The following is a 24,976-nucleotide window of genomic DNA, read 5'->3' as shown; positions in this document are numbered from 1 at the left end:
ACACAGCCTGTCGCTATGGTGACTGTGGGCCACACATGCTTTTAATTGAAGCCAGTGGCAAAATCTCAAACTACATCGATCCCCATTTGAAGAGAAATGCAAATGAGCTTAATGAGGTTACTAATTACAAAAAGGCCCCGTCGCCTTTCCCACTATGACCACGAAGCATGCAGAGGCGATGACACTGGGCTTGGGCGAGAACAGATACTGACATTTTTGAACTTTTTCTGGTGGACCCAGAGCCTGCTTCCAGGACACCCCATTACAATGGATGGAAGAAGTGAATCGGGCAAAATAATGAAATTCCTGCTTGCAGAAAATAAAAACAAGCAATGATGAAACAGTCAGAAACTTACAGCACACACACACACACACTCCTGAAGTGCATGGGGGCAGGCCATTTGCTCCCCTGTTGCTTAATCCCATCGAAGACATGCTGACTCTGTCTACTTAAACACGGCACCACGGGCTGGCCCAGTGCATTGGGAGGACTGTGATGTATTATTGAGGATGCACTGTAGTACAAGGCAGTGTTGAGTTGGGCTGTCCATACAGGAATCCCAACAGAACTCGGAGAAACACTCACACGCAAATTCTCCCCACTTACAATGTACCTCGCCAAAAAGGGGCTCTATCCATAAATAACCACTTAAAACTGAATTAAACATCACCTAAAATATTCCATTATGAACTATAAAAGAGATTAACAGTCATTCAAACAGTTCATTGCAATCTATTACTGGAGAATGATCAAGATCTATATCGACGGTCTACAAGATGAGCTGCAATATATCCATTGCTACACACACCAGAATAGAAATGTTCAACTATCAAAGTGAAGGAAGACAGCTCAATAGCGGCCTGCTTGACACACGGATGGGCAGACCTCGCCTTTGAGGATAGTGTTTAAGGACATGGGATTACAACATGCAGGTCAGTGGCTCACATCAAAGAAGGAGCCAACTGCCACACCGTTTGATCAGGTACTGACCCTAAATTGATCTTCTGAAAAATCCAGCAGTGCAAATGGGATCAAACTAGATAGAGAAACAAAAGAACGCCTGCTTCGTTAGGTAAAATGGGTATTTAAACTTCACAGAAGGAGGTTCCTTTACTAAAGGCATTAGTGATGCGCGCCGGAATCAAGCTTTGAAACCCACGTTGGTGGAATTGCTGAGAACTGCTGATCACTGCTTCGTTTTTAACGCGAAGGGACATGAGGAGGTAACTAACGCGGACAGGATTATGCGGCGATGAGTGACGGTGCACAGTATTCCCGCCCAGCATCGCCTGCAAGCGTCCTGTCATTCGTTCATCTAGTTATTTCTAACCCTTATATTAGACTTGAATTTCCCATCCTCCCATTAACGCTTGAATCACTTGTCTCCTTTCACACATATTTTATGTTCTCAAATAATAATAATAAATTAACGTGTTCCACACTGAGAGCATTCGGCGTTTGTTTTCTAAAGAGCCAAATTATATGGGAACTGCTGGAGGCAAACAATCTGATATGAACTGCTGTCGATCAACATGTATCACGTTGTGGGAAGCAGCTGTCAGACGCGGGGATCGCGAGGCAGTAACCGGGAACATGTGGCTTCAAACAATCTGTTGCTTACCTATTAAAAGCAAATATCAAACACTTGTCGTCATCTGTTTCATCTCTTTTGCTTAAAAATATATCACGGGTGGGCCAATTTCTTAAAATAATAAAAAAAAAAAAAGAAAAAAAAAAAACAATGCAGGCGCTTTATTTGCTGTGTGATGCAAGTAAGGTAATGCTGACGAAAACTCGAATAGGGGTGACATCCCTATTCACAGCTTGTACACACGGAGAGCGGAATTCCAGCTGTCACCGGGACAGTGGAGCAGGCCAATAAGAGGCAGCGATCATATGCATCCTGGACCTCCCCAGCCTTACTCCCAGGCAGACTAAAATTACTCACACACTCTAGGTTTTGGTTGGTGTTTCTAGCTATAAAACCCGCATATTAATATGAACTGCGGAGATCATGAGAAAATAATGCATGTTTGTATCTTCAGGATAGGCCTACTCCATGTGTGTGCATACGTGTGTGTGTGCACATTAGGGCTGGATGGTCCTGGGTTCAGCACTTACTTGCCATAACTGCCTCTCGCGCATCTCCAGGGTACGTTCTCCAGATGTAGATGGAATACCCCAGGCTTTTAACTGGCTGTAATTAAAATGTGCTAATTACAAAAATAAATTAATTGGATTTAAACCAAGGTAATGCTTTTTTCTTTTTTTAATCAAAGACTAATGTGAAAGCATGTTTGTTTATTCTTGCTACGACGTCCTCTGCTCTGGAGGGCATCACTCCAGCTAACTGCATGTCAAATTAATTGTGAAACACAAACAGTGAAATAGCGCCACCTCCTGTATGTTCTTGGGAGGAATTTATTAACTTTAAATTGCCATAGGGGTGAGCAGCGAAATTGGCTTAAATTGCGAGAATCCATAAAAATAACAGTTTCAGGTAATTAAGTTGTGATTAAGTTCATTAAATTTAATTAATTCATTAACATGTTACTTTTATGTTACAATTCCCTTCAGAAATTATGTAAAAATACATGCTAATTAAGTTTTTAATTTGTTTCGACCGCAACGACCATCTAAATAGCGCTAGTGAAAATTTTCATAAAAATGAAAATGACTGTAAAGTGAAAATGTTGAACTATAAATATTCAATATGATTCCACTGCTATTATTTTTACGTCATGTGAATTATACATATGAGATTAAGCAGGCGATTCGCGAAGCGAGGAAAGTGAGAATGAAACACACCGCGGCATGACCCTCGGAGGAGTGTTTTAAATTCACGTAAAGTATAATCAGAAGGGTACGCCCGTCTTTGAAGAGTCACCATGTTTTTCAGCATCGCTGAAATACGCAACGCCGACGCCGTAATCTGATTGGGTAAAGAAATGAGCGCAGCAGGGAAGTGACGCTCAGCTAAACGTCAACGCTACACTTTTATTACCAGGAAGCTGACTCCAGTGGGCTTGGTTATGCGTCGCTAGTGTCACATGTGACTTTGAATAACGATCGATTTGGTTTCAGTAGGTCCGATTTATTAGCGATACAGTTAAAGGTAATATTTTATTTTTCATCAGCAGTGACTAGCAAAGGGATGATATATCCCTGACATTGCGCGTGGCGCTTAGTCGACCCCGATCGCCGCATTGGCTCCGCGGTGTCCTCCGCGGTCCCGGTCATGTCCCCTAACAGTAGATGTCCAATGACCTCGTTTTCGCCTTCTCGTCCGCAGCCCCCTAAAGGAGGATGTCGGCGACGGTGATCGTGCAGAAAATAGCCGGAGTGTCGGGGTCACTTGCCGTGTGTTTGGGAGCGTATGGAGCGCATGGTAGGAATATTTCGGCTCTGCTGTAGTGCTTAGGGTCTACATCGCCAGAGCGTGACGGCTTCATAAGTTGCTTTGCCACTTAATCCCCATCCGCAGTGTGCAGCGCAACGTAATAACTCCCAGAATGTGGAAGTAAAAAGTGAAAGAACATGCAATCTTAATATTAAATCTGTGCGTTTGTGTGTGTTCACAGTTTGCATTGTGAACTTTTCCTCTAAGTCCTGCCCACGTGTTCCCTGTTTGGAAGAACATCTAGCAAATAATCCAAATTAAGCAAACCCACAGAAGAATCAAAGTCAGCGTGGATCTCAGCAAATTGCAAATTTGTGCCCATGTCTTGAAGGACATGGGTTCAAATCCCCTGGCTGGCAGAGTGATCATATCGCCATTGGGCCCTTGACCAATGCCATTAAACCCAGCTACCCAGAGGTTTCAGCTGATTCTGCTGCCTGACTCCAAAGTTCCCTTGGTTCTGTGTCACTTTGAACAAAAGCGTCAGCTAGATAAGTAAATTTAAAGAAACCAACAATATGTTGTGGCTTTTTTTGAACTGTGCCTTTATGTTCTTGTCTTCCGGTAGGATTCAGGCGCAGTGATAGAGATGAGTATTTGAAAGAGGTAAATATGGTGCATCGCATTTTAAATAATTGTATTTGTGAATTCTGGCCACTCAGGTTTGATAAATATCGTGGCAACGGTAAATTGCGTAAAGAGTCTGGCTCTGGTTAGGAATTCATTAAACAGTAACTGGAAAAAATGTTAATGGTTAATCCCAAAATATACAGTAATGTCAATACTGATGCTCAGCATAGTTATTTAGAGTACCTAGAAGATCACATGATTACAGGTGCAATGCCTGTAGCCTTTTTTATGTAAATAAGATGTATGTGATTTAATTATAAAATGTCCTTTGCTTTACAAAACAAGTGAGTCATTGTGCCATGTGTGTTGTCCACAGTTGTACGCGACGGCCAATAATTATCACCTTCTCCACAGTCTGGCTCTGCTGGGGGCGGCTCAGTGCAGGAAACCCCTCCTGGTAGGTGGGGTGTTCTAGGATCCAAGAATGCTGAATCCGTGAATCATACGCTTTATGCATAACACCGCTGTGTTTCCGGGTTTGTGTGCTGCTGGGATCAGTGGGATGCTTTTGCGAAGGATTAGCTTTGGATGTGATATTACCTGCTTTTAATTCGCTGTACATTGTGTTTGTGCTCTTAAAGGAGCTTCTGCTTAAGTTTTGCTCATGCCTATAAACTAAACCCAGTAATGCAATTAGGAGCTTCAGAAAGTGTGAATTAGCTGATGACTGCCCTGCTGTGCCCTGAAGCTTTAACTTGTGTTCTGTTGAGCACTTGTATGGGCTCCATTTGACCCTGTTTTCACTGTGATTTGTGCAGGCTGGAGGCCTCCTAACTGCCGGGATGGGGCTCTTCTGTGGGGCCCTGTATCACCAGGCTGTAACGGGTGACCCTCGCCTGAGGAAACTGGCCCCCATCGGAGGCACGCTTCTAATCGCAGGCTGGGCGGCCATCGCACTGTGAATGCTGACCTCTGAGCTCACAAGCATCGGCCTGCCTCTCTTTCTCTCTCTCTCACTCCCTCTCTTTCGTTCTCCCCCCCGCCCCCCCTTCTCTCTCTCTTACCTGGGAAGGTCAGCCTTCTCCAGAGGAGCCCGCGGTCTCTGGAGGAGCAGTAACTGCTGGTTGTAAAAGCAAAGTTACAGCAGCCTCCTCTCGCAGGTGCCGGGCAGAGATAAGGCCTGGGTGTCTCCTATCCTTTACATTCTTCTGTTCTCTGCCAGCAGAGTTCCTCTTTTTCCCATGTGCGAGTGTATTTTCTGTAAAATAATGCCGTCTCGGAGCAAAATGCCAGCTTGGCCTTTTTCAGTTATCACTCTGGACATGGTGCTCGGAGCTGCTGTATTGACCTGTCTTTCACCCTCCTTTGGCATTTGATCTGCCAGGAATTGAGTACCTGAAAAAGGGGGGTATGGGGCTCATCATTTTTGTCCATCGCTGCTGTCTGACTCTATTTCATCTTAAAACCAGCATGGAGTCAGTAGAAGCAGTGATTATTCTTGGTTTTGGGCTATTCATAGTGATCCAAATGTCACATTCAGAAGCGTGTATGTTCTTTCTGGCATGTAACAGGCTGACTAAGGGTGTGGCCTTTGTCAGGCTGGCAGTGACAGAGGTGGGACACTCCTAAAGCCCAGCTCTGCGACATGCCACAATGTCTGCTTATAATATTATGGGATTCATTACTGTGATTCCCAGCTTTTTTTCTTACTTCTGTTTTGCTCCGTGTAACTGCACTCATGGTGACCAGGCCATTGTTATTCCATCCCAGATGGCGGCCTATCAAGACAGACGGCTTATAAGGCAAGGCAGGCCAGGCTAGGATGGCAGCAGGGCAGTAAGGGGAAAGGGTGGTGTGAGGGGATGTGGAGGGAGGAATGGAGGAGGCGCTGGAGAAGCTGCAGTCTTAGCTGAATGGGAAAAATCAGCTTGTGTTGAATAAATAAAATGCTTAAACTTTAAGCATTGTGTCTTCTCATTGCTGCTTGCAGAAAAACCAGGACTTGCCAGCAAATTTTGGGAAAAATGGTAAAGTTGAGCAATGACATGAGAATTTTATTTATTTTTTATTTTTTTTTAATAAAATGGCTTTCTGGATAGTGCTGTAGCCTTTCATTGCCATTCATTTTTCTGGATTCAGAGGTTTCTTTCCGTGATCCAAAAGGTGGTCAGGTGAATCGGTGCCTAAGTTGCTTATACAGTAGTATGTGTGCATGCTGGCCTCGCATGTGGGGCGGAGCCCCTCTTATGATCAGACCTCCTGGGATTGGCTGCCATCCTGTACTGGGTAAGCGGTGATGGGCGATGCAGCCGATATCGCCTGATTGACAGTGAAAACGCATGTATCCAATAAAGGTGGCTGTATACTTCAGGGTCAGACACAAGAAAATCGAACACGTTGGCGAGAACAATCTGTTGCACACGGAGAAGCCAACAGTTTACACGACACAGTTACACGCTAACAAAACACACGCGTTCCATGATGAACATTACACAGTTATGGCATTTACTGTTAACATAAATGCACGAATGCACTTTAATTTACACTATTTAAAGATATGCACAGTATGGTGCAAAGCCTGCCAGTCACTGCATAGTTAGTCCTGCTGGCCAACCCCACGGCGTCACATTTATGTCAGCCAAGCATGGACAAGGGGTGGAATCAGAACAAACATAAAAGTTGGCCTCAGGGACCCCGGACAAGCAGTGCGCTGAAGCGGTGATCACCACTCATGCAACATCATGTTGCTAACTCGACGTCAGGACTCCATCTGTCTTCCCTGAAGTATACGGCTTGATTTATTTCCTTTTAAGGCTTTTACAATCCAAACTGCATCACTGAGCTGAATTCTTATCTCTGAGCCCCAAAGATCTGCGCGGAGGCTTGGCTGTTGGCCTCGTGCCAGACACATTGTTGGATGTAAGAAGAATCTACCTCCTGCAACCAAATGGAGGCAGTTAGTCGCGCATACCGCCCTCTGGTGGTAACCGTAAGTCAGTTTTTCTCGGTTGTCGTGTTTTGCTCCTAATAGCATGCCCGTGGTGGTTGTGGGCCCGTACCTGTCCCCTGCTTCCTGTCAGAGCAGGCATTCAGTGTGTATCCCATAATATGAGCCCGACTCTGGCCTGCCCAAGCCCACCGAATGATGAGCAGACGCTCCTAATGGGCTTGGTTTTGCGGTGCTGAATCTGGCGGAGGAGAGAGAGAAGGAGAGGTTTCAGATTAATTATGTCTCAGTAGAATTGGCCTTCCATAGTCTTTCCTCATTTATTTCAAACCCCCCCACCCCCCAGTCCCCACTGACGGAATATGTTTATTTCACACAAGCAGACGGCCTATCAATATTTCAGGCCTTGATTTTTTCGGAGGGCCGTGTGCCGACTGAGCACCAGCCATGTCAGGTTTCCCAGTCTGATCGCACGTGTGATGTAACCCTTCCCAAAGACATGGATTGAGGTGCCTTTAAAACACTGGAGTTAAGTATGTGAATTGAGCACCCCTTTGTAGAGAGGGAACAAAACACAATGTCGTGCCCTCGGAAGCTTGAAATAAAACCTGTTTCTACATGTATAATGTGCTGTTGGGGGGGGGGGGGTATCCTTTAGGGCACTGGGATTTAGTAACCGAATTCTAAGAGTGAGGGGTTCATGGGGGTGGAGGGAAGGAGACACTCAGGTGAATATAGTTGTCTATGTTTACCTTCAGTTGTTCCTGTGGGGTGTATTGCAAAGCAATATTTGCATACCCAGAGTTAACGCAATAGGGTCAGATAACTAACACTAATTGCTGCTATCAGCGTTAAACAGCACTATAACGCTGGTGATCAGCTCGTTACATTTCTTAATCAGTCTGTGCACATTCACAGTGTCAGTTCTGCAAAGTAAGACCTGTCCTTTGATAGGTAGGCAATGGCCCTCTGCTCTAAAACTTTAAAGTCAGTTCCTCCACCCCCAGCGGATTTCATCCACCCCTGACATGGGCATCAAATATTGGTATTGGGATAAAATTTTGATATATCTTGGCATACATATCTTTTGATATATCCAGACCTAGGATTAACCCTGGTTTGAGCAGGCTAGGTTTGCAGCATTTATTACAGTGGGGGGAAAAAAAGTAATCAGCATGTCCACATTTTTTTTTTTCAATAAACTTATTACTTATGCAGCTATTCACACTGCAATATTTTCTCACTTTACACTTTATTGCACATAACTTTTTCTTATAGACTGGAATGTTACGATTTCTTTATCTGTGTCGATTTATTGAGTTAACCCAGTGTTTGGTCTAAATATCATCAGAATATCTGCATTTGAGAGGTGTTCAATGAAAAATATGTTGACGTGCTGAATCCTGAATTTCCCCCACTGTACCATGGCAATATAACAGTGACCTACTCAAAATTAAGCCTAAATAAACTTTGCTAAGCCAGTAAATTCGCTTCGTATTACACCCCTCTGGTGTAGATATAACTTGGCCTAAATTGATTTGTTTTTGCAACGGTAACTCTGATCAAAGTTCTAATTCCAGACCCAGATTCTTAGCAACAGTGCCACAATTTCATCTTTCTTCCCAGTCAGCAAAAATACTCCCTTATTTCTCGATGCATTAATCTCATCCTGGTCTCTGTCCCCGATAGCAGTGAGAGAAGAGGAGACTCCCCTCCCCTGAGAAACATGCCCTTCGCTGATCTTAAGGGTCACATGTACCTTCCTGCTCTCCCAGGGATTCCCTCCTGGCCAAAACAGTAATCTCAGATGCAGCTAATTGCATGTGTAAAGAAACACACTTGGCAGCCATGCAGGCAGATATGTCCTTCTGGCTTTTTTTCTTTAACACCATCATCTCAGTCACATGCACGGCCATTATCCTATTCCCCCATTCCAGGCTCTCAATTCTCCCACACAGCATTCTCTTGTTTGTGCATAACTGGCCGTAGGTAACCTGGACAAACCTGTCTTCCTTCGGGAATGCCTACTCACCGTCCTGTGTGGTCCCATGATGCTGTTCCAGACTCGATTATTATTCCCACCTAGCCAATTATTTCAAAAATAGCAAATGGCTTAGAGGTATTTTGGTCACCTATGCAGAATTCATGTATTATGTATTTCACATTCATATTTGGCTTTTTTGCTGCATTTCTCTCTAATAATATGATTCAGGTGAACTGGTGACTCTGCCTTACCCCTGGTATGCAAGTCCTTTGTGATGAGTTGGCGCCCCTTACAGGGCAAACCTGGAATAACAGGCTGTGCTCCTTGGTAAAACCCCTAAGCTGCTGTGACCCAGATGTTGGCCACAGCATGGCAGGGTCACAGCTCTGGGCTGAATCCAGCCATGTGGAGGCTTCTGTGCAGGTGGCCTGGCTTTTCCTAAAAAACAATGGCTCAGTGATTCCAAATTGCCCAGAGTCTAAGGATAAGACCATGTGGGTCCCCATTGAAGCTGAGGTTTCTGGATATTATGCTTCCTGCTGTGGGCTCAGCATAACTGTGTCCTTTAATGAATAAATAATTACTGAACCTTCATCAGTCCACTGTCCTCTACAGAAAAGAACAGAAAAAGGCTTGAATTTTTAAGCCAGTGATAATTATACTGAAGCTACATGTGGGCTAGTAAACTGATCTATGTACACTTACAATAGTAATCAAACATTTGCATGCAATTGCAGAAAAGATTTTTTTTAAATTTAACATATTTTCTGTAAATAGAAATTTTTCATTACAATATGCAAAACATAAGATCTGAACTTTTTATGCTTTTGTGGCATATAGTGTCATGTAACAATAAAGCTGACTCTGAATCAGTGTTTACTTTCATAACAGCTTCACAAATATAAGGCACACAGTTAACCAGCTTCAGCAGGAAATCACCTGGGAAACTGTTGCACTGTTTCCCAGAGATGTAAGTGTTTGAGGGATCCTTTGCTTTGACTCTCCTGTTCTCTTTGCCCTATATGAGTTCTGTGGGACTGAGGTTCTGGGACTAGGCAAGTCAGGTTATGACTGGGGCTGGGAAATTTATAGGGTTAATGCATTGCATTAATTTTAATGTCACGGCGAGTTATTATTTCTTTAATCACATTAACGCATGCAGTATTTTGAAAGCCAAATTTGAGAACAGTATGAGCAAAGATTTTCAGTTGAGACTTATATTCTTTCCTGGTTGTAAATAATGTGAGAGTTTAGGTTATGATGTTGTACAGAATCCCAGCATTCAAAGGTAACATTAGAGTCTCACGGTGAAATGTGTGAACTTGGGGCCTGTATTACGAAGCAGGATTTCTGGCTTACATAACTTGTCGGATTTTAGGTAGCTTGAGCTAAACACAAGTGAATGAAAATAAAATTCATTTAAGCCAGACTACTTTAAATCCAACAAGTTATCCAGCTAAGCAACAAAACTGGCTTTATGATGTAGGTCCCTGGTTTATTTCATTTTTAAAATTGCCAGATGGAGGCATACATAAGATAAAAATAACATAATCTGCAGTTTTTATTCAGTTTTATTGGAGGCTTATGCCTTACAATCTTAAGATCTTTCATGTTATTAAGAGAACTTTCAGTGGTTGTCAGGCTGCCGCTTTATGAGCCATTTGCCCTATAAGGTTTTAGATTTTAGTTCAATCACACAAGTTGGACTTAAATAGTTTTGAGCCGACTTTAAGTGGAGGCACCCTTACCATACAGGGTGATGGTGCAATGAATGGGAGACACGTAGCCAAAGTGTGTGAAAACACAAAAATGACATTACTGAACCTATGCCACTCCTTCTGACTACCATACACATACACACACACACACACACACACACACACTGCTCACTGTGCTGGCCACCATATCTACTTACACTGTAACAACACTATACATGCTAACTACACACCGCTATTTACATTATTCACACCTGGTATTAGTACAGCTTGCCACCACACTGTATGATGGGTACCCCAGCCCTGCAATATTCCTCTTTAGTGTCTTTTTGAAAGCACTGAAATTCAGCTTGTACTTGCTTGCAAGTAATACTTTTGTTGGAAATGAATAATCTGTATTTTGCAAGATCAAGTCAAACCATTAAAGAAATAGAAAAATTTGTGTCATCCTCATGAAAAAAAAATGTTACAACGAAATTCAGTTTTTGTTTTTTTGAGAAGACCAATTGACTTTATCTTATCCTTTATGGTATATTAAAATTATGTCAATTGTTGCTCTGATTTGAATATTTTTAACCATCTTCATCAAATAGGTAGGCAAATATCAAAGAATACAACTAATGAAATGTTTTAAAATCTTTCAACTTTACTGCATGTCACCCACGATAAACAATCAATTTTTTAAATAGGATTTTTGCTCAATTATTGGTTGGCATCGTCGATTTTTCCTCATCAACTCTTCCCCTGGACTTGATGAAATATCTTTTATTACAAAAATAAATGGTAATATAACTAAAGTGATTAACTATAACTTGTATAATTTGAGTCTCTCTTCAAACTAACTGTGAAAATCAGAGGAAACCGATATGTTACAGTAGTGAGTTTGATAGAATGATCTATATACATCCCTTTGTGTTAACCTCACTTTAATTTAGGGATTCAGTGTGTATGATTGTAAGTTTTAATGTTTGGTGTGATTAATCACAATTAATTAGTATTTTAATGGGTTCACAGTCATAGTTATCACTTTGCGTTTTCCTTCCCATTTCTCTATCAGCAGATAGTTCTACTAGTATTACCTCTGACTGCCTTTGAAGCAACAGCAATTGGTGACAAAAAATCTGAGGCAGTAAGAAAATTAAACATTTTACAATATTACAATACTGAACTTAATTTAATTTTTTAAATGATGATAAAATTTTACAAATCAAATTGATTTTCACAATTTAATCTCGAAACCAGATGAGGTACTCCTTCCTCTAGCTCTATGGACCAGCTGCCACTGCATTGAAGTATGCTGTGACAGCCATGCTGCCTGACATTTCTATGGAATTCAAGGTCACCAGCAATGCAGCAGAGTGAAACAGTGCCGCCTCCACGCTTGACAGCAGGAAGCACACATGCAGGACTGGGGCGCTCATCCTCTCCGCATTGACAAATAGGTAGTGGATAGACCCAAATATGTCCAAATTCTGATTCATTAGTCTACAGTGATCCTGTTATGGACAAGTTTAGAGCATGTGTGTGCATTTATTATTCCACAATCCCTGTCCTTCAGTCCCATGGTATTCTGTCAAGATCTGAGGCTTCACTGGTCAATTTCATACCATACCCACATTGAAAAATTAAGAAGACTGAAAAAAAAAAACTCCAAATGGCACAACCAGGGGTGTCAGGGGGGCATGGGTACCCTGGCAGATTCAGGGGCCCAGCACTTGTCAGGTGCCTTTGAATATGTACTAGTATATGTAAAATTGAGTTGGGTGGCACAAAGTGACATTTTGTCAGGGGGGGGTGGGGGGGCAGGATTTCAAGATAAGCTCCTGAGCAAAACCAGTCTCTCGAACCAGGATACTGCACAGCTTTGTTCCCATTAGTTGAGGCCACGCTTTTCTCTCTCTCTCTGTCTCTCTCTTTCTCTCTCTCTCTCTCTCTCTCTCTCTCTCTCTATCTATCTATCTGCTGCCTGTAGTGTATAAAGGCACTGTATCTGTAAGGGAACATTTAAAAAAAAAGACAAAAAGCCTTCTGAACTCTGCAAGATATGTGTTATCATTGGCATAAATTAAACTGGTGAGTAAAACCCAAAGTTATGCCCTTTTATGCAATACCCACGCCAAATTTAATATAATCAAAAATGCTAACGCAAACATTGAAAAATGGAATGACCTGGGCCCGGTTTCTCAAGACCTTCTTCACACTAGGTCCTTCGTGAGCTTAAGTTGTCTCAACGCTCCAACATGTTTCACGAAATGTTCTTAGTATATCTTCTGTAAGATATTCTTTTGTAAAGTAGTCCTGAGCCTTTCTTTGCTGTGTCTTATTGCTGTTGTTGGCTCATACTGCTCATTTTAAATAAGACTATCATCATTAAAGGTACAGTTTCATAACCAAACATCACTTAACTTAAAAATAACTAGTCCATATAATAAAATGATTTTGTCTGATACATGACTACATCATCAATAGGTTTTGTCCTTGTCTGAATTTGCAGGGAATTGTCCTCAGTAATGCATGGATTCATAATGAAATTTGCTGTTGATTATATATTTATTTATTAATTGGGAAGGAAGGGGGGGTGGGTTCTGTTGAAATTGGGGTGGAGGCGTTCCCCCAATTTCCGACGCCGCTGGGATGCACAAGCCTCTTTAAATGTGCCCAAGTCACGCTGTGTCAAAACTTTGGTTCATGAGATTGATAAGAGTCGATGCTGCAGATTCATTTATATGTAAGTCTAATATGTGTTCCCCAAAGAAGCACCCTGTAATAGTTCTTAGTAGTCAATACTGAAGCACAAAGGACATTCTCTTATGATTAGACAGTAACGCAACTTTTCTTTTGGCTATTGTGCCATAGCTCGTCCCAATATCAATGACATGCACACATATTGGTGCATGGAGGTGTTTTGTAGAACAAATAAAATAAAATAAAAATAAAATGGTGGTAGGCCTACTACAATCTGGGGAAGCGGGTTTGTGCACCTGATCGGCGAAAATCATATCTGCGACTAGATGATTCAACTTGATAATTTTGTATTTTATTTTTGGCTCCTCCCCAGTTCCAATTAATGCAATATTTTAAAGCATTCATGCACAATTATATTTATAAAGAACACCATTTTCTCTCATGTGGCAGTCAAGCAAGTGCTGCATAGAGAGAATAATCAATTCTCAAGCCATCGATGTCAACCAATCAGGTGTTCCAGTGCATATTAAGGTTGCACTTAAGAAACTCTCCCTTGAGCAATCTCGTTATATATATATTTAGAGTCTTTGTAAGACAGTAAGAGTGACTGTTATCAAGAAACCAGGCCCTCAAATACAACTCCTTCAGGGCCACTACATGCTAGCTGATCCTGTGCGCTGACCTCAATTCCTACTCTCACTTGTACATGCATGTGCGTCTGAACAAGATAGGGTATCGAAAAATACGTGCTTTAAAGTATAAAGCGACACGTCCTTGTAGTTTTTTGTTCATGCGCGTCATACTACATCTCCCAAGATGCTCAGCAGGCACACTAGATTTCCGGGGTCGCTGTTGCCAGGGGAAGGTGTGCGCCTAAGGACCTGTTGGAAATGACGGGGGGAAGAAATCGGACTTGTGCACAAAAATCAAAACAAATCCTAGAGGATTAGAGCCATTGACAACCTACGAATAAAGGGTGTGTGTTTCATAACACAGACGTACATATTTTTAAAGTAACCAAATAATAGCAGAATTTACAACTATTAGTGGGCGATGTACTTTTAATTCCCACCTGGTACATAGTGCAGCTAACGAAAGACGGCTAATTTGTTAAAGGAATTGATACGCCAAGATAATCGGAAAATCGTCATGAAATCAAACGATTATGAAAACGTGCAGAGCTAAAATAATTAGCTTTCTATGCAGGTAACGCGGCGGCGTCTTATATCTATCGGATAAGATGGTGGGCTGACAATGATATTTTTGTAGGCTAGCAAGCTAACCGTACGAGACCCCCTCATATTTGTGCCTTGATTGCTCTGACTAACCGTTTAAAATATCACGAATCTTAAATGCAGTATTTTTTCACTTAACTATACGTTGTAAATTGGCATCCAGACTACCTGAATGTTTCGCTGGATATACGCGATGCTTGGTTTGCTAAATTAGCCTTATTCGAATTAAAGGCACCTGTGTCTGTCAGTTCATTAAGTATCCACGTTTTAATGTGGGTTCCCAATTAACTGCCCTAATTATCGCTATAATACGTTCAGTGTTGCTTTTGAAACGTTGAGTCAGTGAAAGTAAAAATAACGGGCCAGACATCAACACCAGCCATTTTTTTTTTAAAAAGGCAAGTGATATGTATTTTTAACATATTCATTTAAAATACTTTGTGTGTGTGTATACTATATATATATATATATATATATATATATATATATATATATATATATATATATATATATATATATATATAGTGTGTGTGCATGGGATGTCTTTTTTTATGCATATTTACAATGTGGTTAGATTTAATGTCATTTAATGGTACTTTATTGTATTTACGTTGTAATTCTGCTGCTCCCATTTTTATTGTAATTACTTTTAAACGGTTTGGATGTTCTCAGAAGGTAAAAAACGTTTAGCTGCATGACAGGGATGCTTGTCCACACTCCCCTACCTATAGCAGGAGGTGCAACTGGTTCCCAGGCCCCCCATAATGGAGAGCCTGATCAGCGCCGTGACCCCCCGGCCCCCGGCCCTGGCCAAACGCGCGGCGGAGGTGGACTTCCGCTCAGGGGCGGTACTGGAGCAGCTGTCTGCCCAGGTCCTGGAGCTGGTGCAGCTGGAGCAGGCTGAGTTTGGAGACCAGACTGCCTTAGAAGTACACACTGCCAAAGACTTCATCTTCAACATGCTGGGTAAGATTTTTCTTCCCTGATTTTCCAGGAAAATAACAATAAAAAAATACATCCGTCAGTCCATCAGTACTTATCTTGGGCACGATCTGGAAATCCTATAATTCCAGTGTGGATGTAATCAAAATGCCCGGACTGTCTTGTGTTTTCTGAATTAATCTTGGCTGTCCAGTAGGTGGCGCAGTCACCCCAGTTTTTTTTTTTTTTTTTTTCTCCTCACCCCCCTCTCATTTGGTGCCCTGCTGCCGTAGTGACCATAGCACAATGTTTCTTCTTCTTCCAGTACGTAGTTTCTCTGTCTTCCTCATGCTGGCTCCACCTGGGGGAGGTGGGAATGAGCGCAGTGTGTGCTGGAATTTCGGCTCCTGTTACTTGTCCTCCCCCCTCCCCGTCTGAATGGAAGCCATTCTCGACTGAGGGTATTGTTTGCCCTAAAAAATATCGCAATGGCCGCTTCCCGTAATCCCCTCAAATATTGGATTATAGTTGAAAGCCTGTCCTGCAGTGTCCCCTGTCTCCCATTCTCCCTTCATTCTCTGTCTCCTCCTCCTCCTCTATCTCTCCTCCTTTCTCCCGGATGGCAGTCGGAAGCCTCTCTAAGACATTTATCCCTCTGCAGTGCGTCTTCTGAGAGGGGAGGAAGAGAGGCAGAATTTATGAAGATCCTTCATTCATTTCCCCATCCTCATTAACCGCTCCCCTCCCCCACTTGCACATCGGTGCTTTTTAAGTTTAATATTTTAATGTATATAATTAGCAGCGTGCAGAAGTACAATTAAACGGCTGGAGAATAAGGGTGTGTTTTGGGGGCCTTGGCCAGGCCTGGCAGATTCGGTGGGGGACACTGTTCTGGCCGTATTTCAGAGACGTGTCTTAATGCGACGTGCAGACACCTTCTGCTATGTGCCTTCTCTACAGCCGGGCCACAAGAAATTAATTGCGTCCAGAAGCAGTGCAGATGGTTCCGGTTTGATGGTAGAATGTCTCATCCACTGACATATTTTGTTCTCCTTGCTGTATTTTTCCCATGAGCCATGACATGTTTTTTGTCTTGAAACATGATGTCTTGAACATTAAAGTCTTTGATTGACTTTCTCTAAAGACAGCCATAAACCTTAAGCAACTATGTAACCGAGACCTACGGCATTGTATTAGCTTTATTATGGTCCTTTGTCTCACATGCTTGACTAAGACTGTGTGTATACCTTGCAGTTTGGTGCTGATGGGGTAAGCGGTCGCTAAGGGCTGGAGCTGCTCAGGTCCTCTCCGGACAGCGACCTGTCACCTTCTTCCTGTCTGCCTCGGTATCTGCCTGCGTATGTATATGCAGGCTTGTGAACTGCCTATTGTGGAGGTTAGCATGTAGCGTGCCTATGCTATATTGCTATATCGTAGCCATTATCCATTATCTTCTCTATTTCCTTCATTTCTGGCGAGGAACTGTGTTTGAGGCTGGACCTTCCTGTTCTGTGCTGTCAGAGGACTGTCTTTGAGGCTGGACCTTCCTGTTCTGTGCTGTCAGAGGACTGTCTTTGAGGCTGGACCTTCCTGTAGTGTTCTAATGGAGGTCTGTGAAGATGCTCTCCATGCGTGACTTCCTGGACCAGACAGTGCTCTTCACTGGGACAGGATCTCCACATTGATGGGGAAATGTTTAGCCTGGCTGCTAACCTCACACCTGGTCGCAGACAGCCTGCTGTAGCTGCTGGGCTGTTTTGACTTGTTCTGGGGTGATATTGTAAAATAGCTGCAGCATAAAGTTTACATATTTCCAGCTGCCTGATTTTTCTCAGTGTCCTCAAAAGACAACAGTGAGGGAAAAAGAAGTAATTTAAAGCCCACGGTCCCCTTTCCCTCCCCTCTCAAACATTTACATTGCTTTTTTAATCCTCCCTTTGAAATGGGGCCATGGTTGTCCCCCAGAGGAACCAATTAAGCTCTTTGCGTTTTTATGGATTTATTTTATTTTTAATTTGTGTGCGAGGACAGGCACTCCAGCAGGTCCCGGCAGAGCGCTGGCTTGCTGGATGGCTGTGGGCTTCCCTCCAGTTGACAAACAGGCTGATCGCTCTCCTGAGAAGGCGGGGCAGCGGCGGCAGCCGTCTACCGGGAAAAAACTGCGTTTCTTTCTTGTTAAAATTCAGTTTTTATTTAACAGATTCTGTCCAGGGCTGGCTTGGCACACGAGTGGGCTGTGTTTTGCTTGCGACCTTTTGGTCTTAAATCAATTTTCTAGACCACTAGACTGGAATTTGCTGTGATTTGAACCATGATCTGGCTCCATTTGTAAATGCATACTGAAGTTATGCTTTTTTTTTTTTTCTACAGATTTTTGTTTTATTGTGATGTTAAAATAAATTTTGTAACATTTGGTATTTAGGATTGTATCTAATTCATACATCCTTAATGTGAAAGTGAAGGTAAGATCTATTTTTGGTTTCTTTTGAAAAGTCTTGTATTTTGTTAATTGTGGTCCGTTAATTCCGTTGTTCTATCATAAATAACCAGTGGCCTATACAGATAGTTCTCCACTTTATCAGCTAATTTGTTCCGAATCATTACTCATTAATTAAGAATATGTAAAGCAGGAGGTGTTTTCCCATAGAAATGTAATTAAAATGACAACTTTGGTTCAAGGCAAAACAAAATTTCCCATAAATTTTTGCCAGGAAACACAAACGTATTATTACGAATTAACATTTAATCAAAAATACACGTTAAAACAAAAAAATCCTTTTAGAAAAACAAAAAATGCTGTATTGTTAAAATTGTAGCATTCACAATCAGTTGTGGTAACGTTTTGGTAACTAAATTTTCAGCATATATATCATACAGTGCAAGGTACAAATCAGGCATGCACAGCCAGATATTTCAAAGTTATCTGAATACTCTGCTGGGTCAAGGACAGTGTCCTTGGGCAGTGTCATTGTTAAGTGCAAATTTAAAAAAAAAAAAAGAAAATAAATTTTAATTTTTGCAGCAGAAATGTCTAGTAAAACTAAACACTGCCAGTCAAAGTTTTGCACCCCACAGTTTTTTTTTTTTTTTAAACACTTTTCCATTAATTTCATAAACTGCATTTTTTTAAATTCTTGTCAGCACTGGACAGTTGAGTGAACAACTATAAATGAAAATATAAGTAAAAAGAAAAGCAAGCTAAAACGTGGAAAGAGTATGTAACAGTGCGTGTCTGACATCCTGTTAACTGGTTGTGTGGTGATGGTACAGTCAAATTCTAGGCTGTCCATTAACTTTAAATGCACTAGTTAATTGTCCCATGAAACAGAGGAGTATTTACTGTCCCTTATGGACAGAATGCCTCAAATTTTCTCTGCTGTTATAACTGCTAGAGGAGGCAACTTTGAATTTAAGATGTGCTATTTTCTTGCTAATAATAGTGAATGTATTTGTTAGCAAAAAAATTGAGGGTATTTTAAGTTCATGTTAAGTGAGTAAAATGCAAATGTAGAAAGTCTGCGTGTGCAAAAACTTTTGACTGGTACTGTAAACTCAAACTGGGAGCTCAGAAAGCGAGAACGACCTGTACGTTTGAACAGTAGAAACTTGTCAAGTGGAGAGTTAAAATGAAATTGCATCCTTCTTTCCTTGATCTTGTTTTGTGAAATTTTCCTGGTGTTAGTGAACACGGTTTATTAACAAGCCCGTAATAATGGATGCCTGCAGCCTGTAACTCAGAGCGAATGTGAGGATCTCGCCTGTGGTTTTCTAGAGCTCTTCAGCGAGAACGCTGTGATAAGGGCAATGACTAGCTCTGCCTTTTTATGTTGATGTGACGGGAGATGCTGACAGGCATACAGGCCCGTGGTTGCCCTGGGCTTGGGGAAACAGACACCCCTCTTTCTGTTTAAGCTGTGGATGTGGCCTTTTGCACTGACAGGAGAAAGACCTGGGAGGTCGGTTTTCTGAAGAGCAAGTTAAATGTCTGTCACTCAGACCACCGCCCCCACCCCCCCAGCACCATCGCCCTCCGCTGCAGCTGTATAATCTCACTAAACATGCTGATGTCTCACCTGTTTGGCTTAAGGCCCTGTGTGTCCCAGCTCAGTGTGCAGCATCCTGCTTACGTGTCTCTGGCTTAGAGGAGGTTTTTTTTTTTTTGGGGGTTCAGCTGGAGGGCACACAGAATTGGTTAGGCTTTCCGGACAGAGGCATAAAAATAAAACAAAATCCCCCTTACATTTACATTAACATCTTGTACACCAACCTTAAAGAGCAGTTGTTAGTTTGCACTCAGTGAGGCTTGGTGTTAGTCTGTCTGCCTCTGCTCTAGGTCCCGCTCACCTCAGACCACATGCCACACTGGGCTCCCTGTCTGGCTGTAGCACCATTTAACGCTCCAAGATGAAATTGGGTGGAAAAGAAAAGGTTTCCCATAAGTTAGCCCCTTTCCCTGCTTTTTTCTGGGTCAGTGCCTGTCATGTAAGTGCTCTTGTCTCCCAGCCACATTCCCCCACCTGCACAGCTTTCCACATGCATACACAATAGTGTGACACCAAGCCTTCCTGCTCTATCTGCCTGTAATTGGATAAGGAAAATCATAGGTAAAGGTTTAGACCTCACCCTTAGTCTCAGGCCCCTCAGGCTCCATAGGCCTCCATCTCTTGGCCACACCCCAATCCCGCCTTCCATTTTCCTGACCACACCCACTCCTGCCTCTGATCCTGGCCACACCCCTCTTGCATCTCCTATCTCCCGCATCACAAATCACTAATTAATCATACTGGGCATATAGTTGTAATGGGTTTCACTTCTCTGTGTTTTTAGTAGAGTATGTAGTCATTAACTTGCTCTGTAAATGAAGAGAAATGAACAGGGTATTAAAATAAGTGTAGCGTGTCAGAGTAAATACAGAAACCCTTCCTATCACTTCCATTCTCTTCCTCTTTGCTTGCAGGTCTGGTACAGAAGGTGGACCAGAGGCTTCCAGTGGCCAATGAGTACCTGCTGCTTTCTGGTGGGGCCAGGGAGGGCGTGCTGGACCTGAACCCGGAAGATCTGGGCGACTACGCCAAAGGGGCCGACTTCGACATGGACTTCACCCTGCTGGTGCCGGCACTGAAGCTGCATGACCGTAACCAGCCCGTCACGCTGGACATGCGCCAGTCAGGGCCCTGCCACTCCTGGCTGAGCTTACGCCTCTGTGATCCCGTCACCCTGGCCCGCTGGCGTTTCTGCTGCCAGGAAGAGCATGAAGCAGGGCTAGAGGAGGATGGGGCGGAGCCTGAGGCCCATGCCGAGCCTGGCTGTGCCGCCATTCCCTCCCTTCAGTCCCCCCAGGTCCTGGACGGCTGTTACTTCTCCCCAACGCTTGTAGCCGACTGGTTCTGGGATGTGGTGGGGACGGCCGTGGAAGAGCTGCGCAAGAACCCCCAACGTGGGACTCCTGTTCCGGAGAGGGTGGAGCGCAACGGGCCCCTGACCACACTGGTCCTCACGGCTGGCACCAGCCGGGTCCTTTACGATCTGCTGCCCGTGGTGTCGTTCCGCGGCTGGCCGGCTGTGGCCCAAGGTTGGCTGACGGCCAACCACTTCTGGGACGGCAAGATAACCGAGGAGGAAGCCATCAGTGGCTTCTACCTGCTGCCCTGCTGCTCGCCCGCCGGAGGACGTCCCGACCGCGAGTGGAGGCTAGCCTTCTCGAGGAGCGAAGTCCAGCTAAAGAAGTGCATCCCTAGTCCTATGGCTCAGGCTTTCCAGGCGGCCAAGGCGCTCATATCCCGCCTGCTCTCCCGGCCCCGTTCCGGGCTCAGCCCCTACCATCTGCGTACCCTGCTGTTTTGGGCATGCGACCGCTTGCCCCCAGCCTACCTGAGCTCCCAGGATCCGGAGATTCCCGCTCGCCTCCTCCTGGGTCTCTTGGACGACCTGGCGCACTGCATCCTGGGAAAGAGCTGCCCTAACTACTTCTTGCCTCAGTACAACATGCTGGATCACCTGACTGACAGCGCTGCCCTGCTATTGGCTCGCAAGCTGGCCCACCTGCGCTCCGATCCCGCCGAGCACCTCCGTGCTGCCCTCGATCAGGCCCGGCAAGTCTCCCAGCTCAAAAGGGAAGCGGCGGGCAGCAACGGGCACCCGCTCTCCCCTAGGCATGGCTCGGGTACCAGCCACGCCCCACAGGATGACCGGTTGGCTCAGCGGCTACAGCAGCTGGTCACAGAGAATCCAGGGAAGTCCATCTCAGTCTTCCTCAACCCCGATGACGTCACACGACCTCACTTCCGCATTGATGACAAGTTCTACTGATGCCCCCACCCAACACCTTTGGTGTCTCCTTGATGATTTTCTGAGCCGTTGCTAGATAGGTGTTAATGATCTAATGATGTATATGATAACTTTGAGAAGGCACTAGACAATCGGGAGGGGCGGGGGGGAAGATAACCCCTCACCATATAACACTACTATATCTATGGTACTGTCAGTCAAGTGATACCGTCAATGGAGCAAGCTTCTGCTGCTGAAATTGAGACTATTGTGTGCTGAGATGCGCCTCCTGGTGCCCCAAAGAAGAATTACAAGTAGAAAAGCTGAAACCAAAACGGGGCTGCGCAGCTTTCAACTCCCACGAGTTCAAGTCAAGTCTGTCAAGTCCCACGAGAGGCCTGCAGAGACCCCGCATGGCTGGAGGCTCTCGCACTGCCGTCTCGGGGGATGAGAAGCGGCACGATTTAATGAAAGAGCTTATTCTTAGCTTTGAAAGAAAGGGGGTATTCCAAAGGCCTGCACTGCGAAATATCTGGACTTCTGGGTAATTTATCCTGGCTAATTCCTAAGAGAACGTGAGAATGAAGGTACTACCGTTTGTAATTGAATGTAATCGCAAGAGGAAGCCCTGCATCTCTCGCTTTCAGTCTCTCTCTCTCTCAGGGTGCCGTATGCATTCCAGCTTTTCTTTCTTCCTGCTTAGAGCGGGTCAAAGTCAGGACAGGTCCGTTGTCACAGTTTTCACTTGGAGGCGATGTCATGGTGCTGATCAGCCTGCTGGGGCAGGTTGCTGCGTACGGGGGCCTTTGGTGTCTGTAACACTACAAGCTGCCTGCTCGTCCTTCCCCTCCACGGTCTCGGTCATGATCGTACGCATTCCTTATCTCTAAGGGAGCGTCGCCTGCCATCAAGTCTTCTATAAGGGCTCCGCTTCCAGTGTTCACTTTACACTATGAGTATTTTTTAAAGGGGATTTAATATTGCTTCGTTTTCTAATTTCCAGTCAGCTTTCAAAGCTTTGTTGTCCTTTGAGCTTTTCTGCTAGCTGCATGGTGGGCTCGCGTTTGGGAGAAAGGACAGTCTCTCCATCGCGCCGCCTTCAGCGGGTTCTCCATCCGCACTGCATTGCAGGAGAACGAGAAGGACAGAGACCGGACAGTGTCACCCCCTTTGTTAGGGGATTAGATGCGGGGTGGTAACTGGGGGCGGGGGGGGGGGTTCCTATGCCTTTGTCCCCCCCCACCAGGTTCCCCGCAGTGCTCACAGAATGCCACCTCGCTGCCTGTGAACCTTCTGAATGCTGCGGCTACTTCTGAGGGGCGCTACTTCATCCTTTTGCTGGAAGTTTGCAACGTTAGCGTCGCATGTTTTTGCCAAACAGGCATTGCGGCAGTACACTAAGTACTAGGGCCTACTGAGGGTGCTTCTAGGCTGCCTGGATTAGCGATGGTCTCTTAGCGGATGCCAAGCGTAGAGGGTTGGAGACCAGCCCTCAATGGACTGTCTGAACTGAAGCCTTCGCCTGCTCTGTGTTGAAGGAGCTGGGACTGATCACACCCAAGGTGATTTTTCACTTGTAAAATCTTTTGAAAAAGCATTAATATTCTCACAGTCATCTATAAATATTATGGTACATAAAAAAACATAACATCAGCCTCAACTGCATGCAGTCCATTTGCTTTAGAGAAGTATACAGCATTCTGGTGTGAAACATGTTGACGTTTTGCTTGGCATTAAGCCCCGCCTCTTCCTCTTCCCATCTCCTGTGGCATTTCACAGATGAGCACGGAACTGGTGTTCTCGTGGCTGTCGCTGTTGTTATGGTTTCAGGGCAAGGTTTTGAGAACGAAGTGTGTTTCGATTGGTAGAAGGTGGAGGTGCCAGTTAAATCAGTTTATATTTACAGGAAATCATTAGAATAGAATGTATATTGAGAAATGAATGTAACTGAATTTGCCTCTAATAGTGCTTGAACAGGAGTCAGGTTAATTTGAGGGCAACATTGTAACTGAGAAACCCTTTGCAGTTGATCTCGTTGAGAACTGGGGGTCTTTTGGCTTACTTTTCCTTTGTCGCTTAATGATTTGGTCGTCTTGATTGTTTCTGCAAAGCATAAACTACACCAGGCTTGTTCTTTTGCCTAATTTCTTTTCCAGATTGTGTTGAATGCTTGACTGACATCACTGCGGCATGAAATAAACTTCTAATTCACAAGCATATGGCTTCTGTTGTGCTTTCTAAGGCGATAGTGAGGGTGCCTTCGTCCCCATCCCCCCCACCCCCCTGGTGTGATGTAGTGCACACTTGGACCAGCAGGGGGCACTGGCTGATAATTTTTCCTTGCCTGCCTCCCAATCCTGCAGTATCTCTGTTTGAGCTAGATAGTCACACTAAACATAAGCGTGTCAAATAAAGAGTGGAATTCCATAGCTATAATCACCGCTGGTCCCAAACTCCCTACCAGTTCATTTAAATCCAGCCCAGTTCCCAAGTGTGCCTGTCAGAGAAGAAGGCCTGGTTATTGTTTTTTTTGGGGGGGGGCGGGGGGGGGGGTTTCTGCGGGAGGCATCTTTTTTGGCAGGGCTGGAGGAGACCGGCTGCTTTCGAGAGTTTGGCCGGGTGTACACCGAAGAGGCTGCCTTATCTCAGTGCTGTTCTGCCCTCCAGTGCTCTGCTTATGTTATTGCGTTGGATAAATGTGATGACCCTCCCTGCTTTTTGGGGTGTCACGTTACCTGCGACCACCCAGGGGTGCACCCTGCCTCTCTCTTCAGCTGCGTAGCTGCTGTCATTGCGATCATGACCTTCGACAAAACAGTCTGTCATCCATGAGCGTTATCTGCATTGCTGATGAGGTGTTTTCTGGGAGTTTTGAACATTGACACATCTGACATCCGGTGGGGGATGGGGGGCACTGCCAGGTGGTTTAAGAGCATCACAGCCCCGTGGCGTTTTTTGGAACGCTGCCTGCTAGTGCCCAGCTGGTCCTGCGTCTCTGTCACAGGGATGGGTCAGCCCTGACCTCCCAGCTCGCTGCACTCTGGGTCGCCTTCTCGAGGTAAGAGATCTTTTTAACGCTCTGAGACTCTGGAGGAGCTGAGCCTCGAAGCAGAATCTATGGGAACCTCAAAATCCAGCCTATTTGTTTGGGTGCTTCTCCTATATGCCGCTGTAGGAGACCGGTTTCCAAAACCCTGCCCCACCCCCACTCATCCTAAAACTGTGATAAGTGGCAGATTGGCGCCAGCTTT

The 24,976-nt window shown here is 44.4% G+C and overlaps 2 protein-coding genes across 5 annotated transcripts; both read left to right on the top strand.

Moving 5' to 3' along the window:
• The first annotated feature begins 2,979 nt into the window (after nucleotides 1-2,979).
• On the top strand, nucleotides 2,980-5,932 carry tmem256 (transmembrane protein 256). Its single transcript, XM_072717199.1, has 5 exons — nucleotides 2,980-3,116; nucleotides 3,294-3,389; nucleotides 3,970-4,007; nucleotides 4,348-4,428; nucleotides 4,790-5,932. The coding sequence occupies exons 2-5, from the start codon at nucleotides 3,308-3,310 to the stop codon at nucleotides 4,931-4,933; spliced, it is 345 nt and encodes a 114-aa protein (XP_072573300.1). The 5' UTR covers nucleotides 2,980-3,116; nucleotides 3,294-3,307; the 3' UTR covers nucleotides 4,934-5,932.
• An 8,217-nt stretch (nucleotides 5,933-14,149) lies between these two features.
• tmem102 (transmembrane protein 102) lies at nucleotides 14,150-23,939 on the top strand. 4 transcript variants are annotated; one of them, XM_023843409.2, is made up of 4 exons: nucleotides 14,156-14,278; nucleotides 14,917-14,935; nucleotides 15,272-15,503; nucleotides 20,416-23,939. In XM_023843409.2, the coding sequence occupies exons 3-4, from the start codon at nucleotides 15,302-15,304 to the stop codon at nucleotides 21,765-21,767; spliced, it is 1,554 nt and encodes a 517-aa protein (XP_023699177.1). In that variant the 5' UTR covers nucleotides 14,156-14,278; nucleotides 14,917-14,935; nucleotides 15,272-15,301; the 3' UTR covers nucleotides 21,768-23,939. The 4 variants fall into 4 exon arrangements, with proteins under 4 accessions (XP_023699178.1, XP_023699177.1, XP_023699176.1 ...); XM_023843408.2 differs by having other exon boundaries at nucleotides 15,269-15,503; XM_023843410.2 differs by lacking the exon at nucleotides 14,917-14,935 and having other exon boundaries at nucleotides 14,150-14,278; nucleotides 15,269-15,503.
• The last annotated feature ends 1,037 nt before the right edge of the window (nucleotides 23,940-24,976 follow it).

This window comes from Paramormyrops kingsleyae, chromosome 10, assembly GCF_048594095.1.
Source record: "Paramormyrops kingsleyae isolate MSU_618 chromosome 10, PKINGS_0.4, whole genome shotgun sequence".
NCBI classification, from domain to species: Eukaryota; Metazoa; Chordata; class Actinopteri; order Osteoglossiformes; family Mormyridae; genus Paramormyrops; species Paramormyrops kingsleyae.
The sequence above is the reverse complement of the archived record's forward strand: the minus strand, read 5'-3'. Positions and strand labels throughout refer to the sequence as shown.

What these genes read in the sequence shown, in the direction of transcription:
- tmem256 (XM_072717199.1), top strand. Translation starts at nt 3,308, where the DNA reads ATGTCGGCGACGGTGATCGTGCAGAAAATAGCCGGAGTGTCGGGGTCA. An exon ending in GGGAGCGTATGGAGCGCATG is followed by an intron (nt 3,390 to 3,969) that starts GTAGGAATATTT and finishes GTCTTCCGGTAG; the next exon opens with GATTCAGGCGCAGTGATAGA. An exon ending in AGTGCAGGAAACCCCTCCTG is followed by an intron (nt 4,429 to 4,789) that starts GTAGGTGGGGTG and finishes TGATTTGTGCAG; the next exon opens with GCTGGAGGCCTCCTAACTGC.
- tmem102 (XM_023843410.2), top strand. Translation starts at nt 15,302, where the DNA reads ATGGAGAGCCTGATCAGCGCCGTGACCCCCCGGCCCCCGGCCCTGGCC. An exon ending in CTTCATCTTCAACATGCTGG is followed by an intron (nt 15,504 to 20,415) that starts GTAAGATTTTTC and finishes CTTTGCTTGCAG; the next exon opens with GTCTGGTACAGAAGGTGGAC.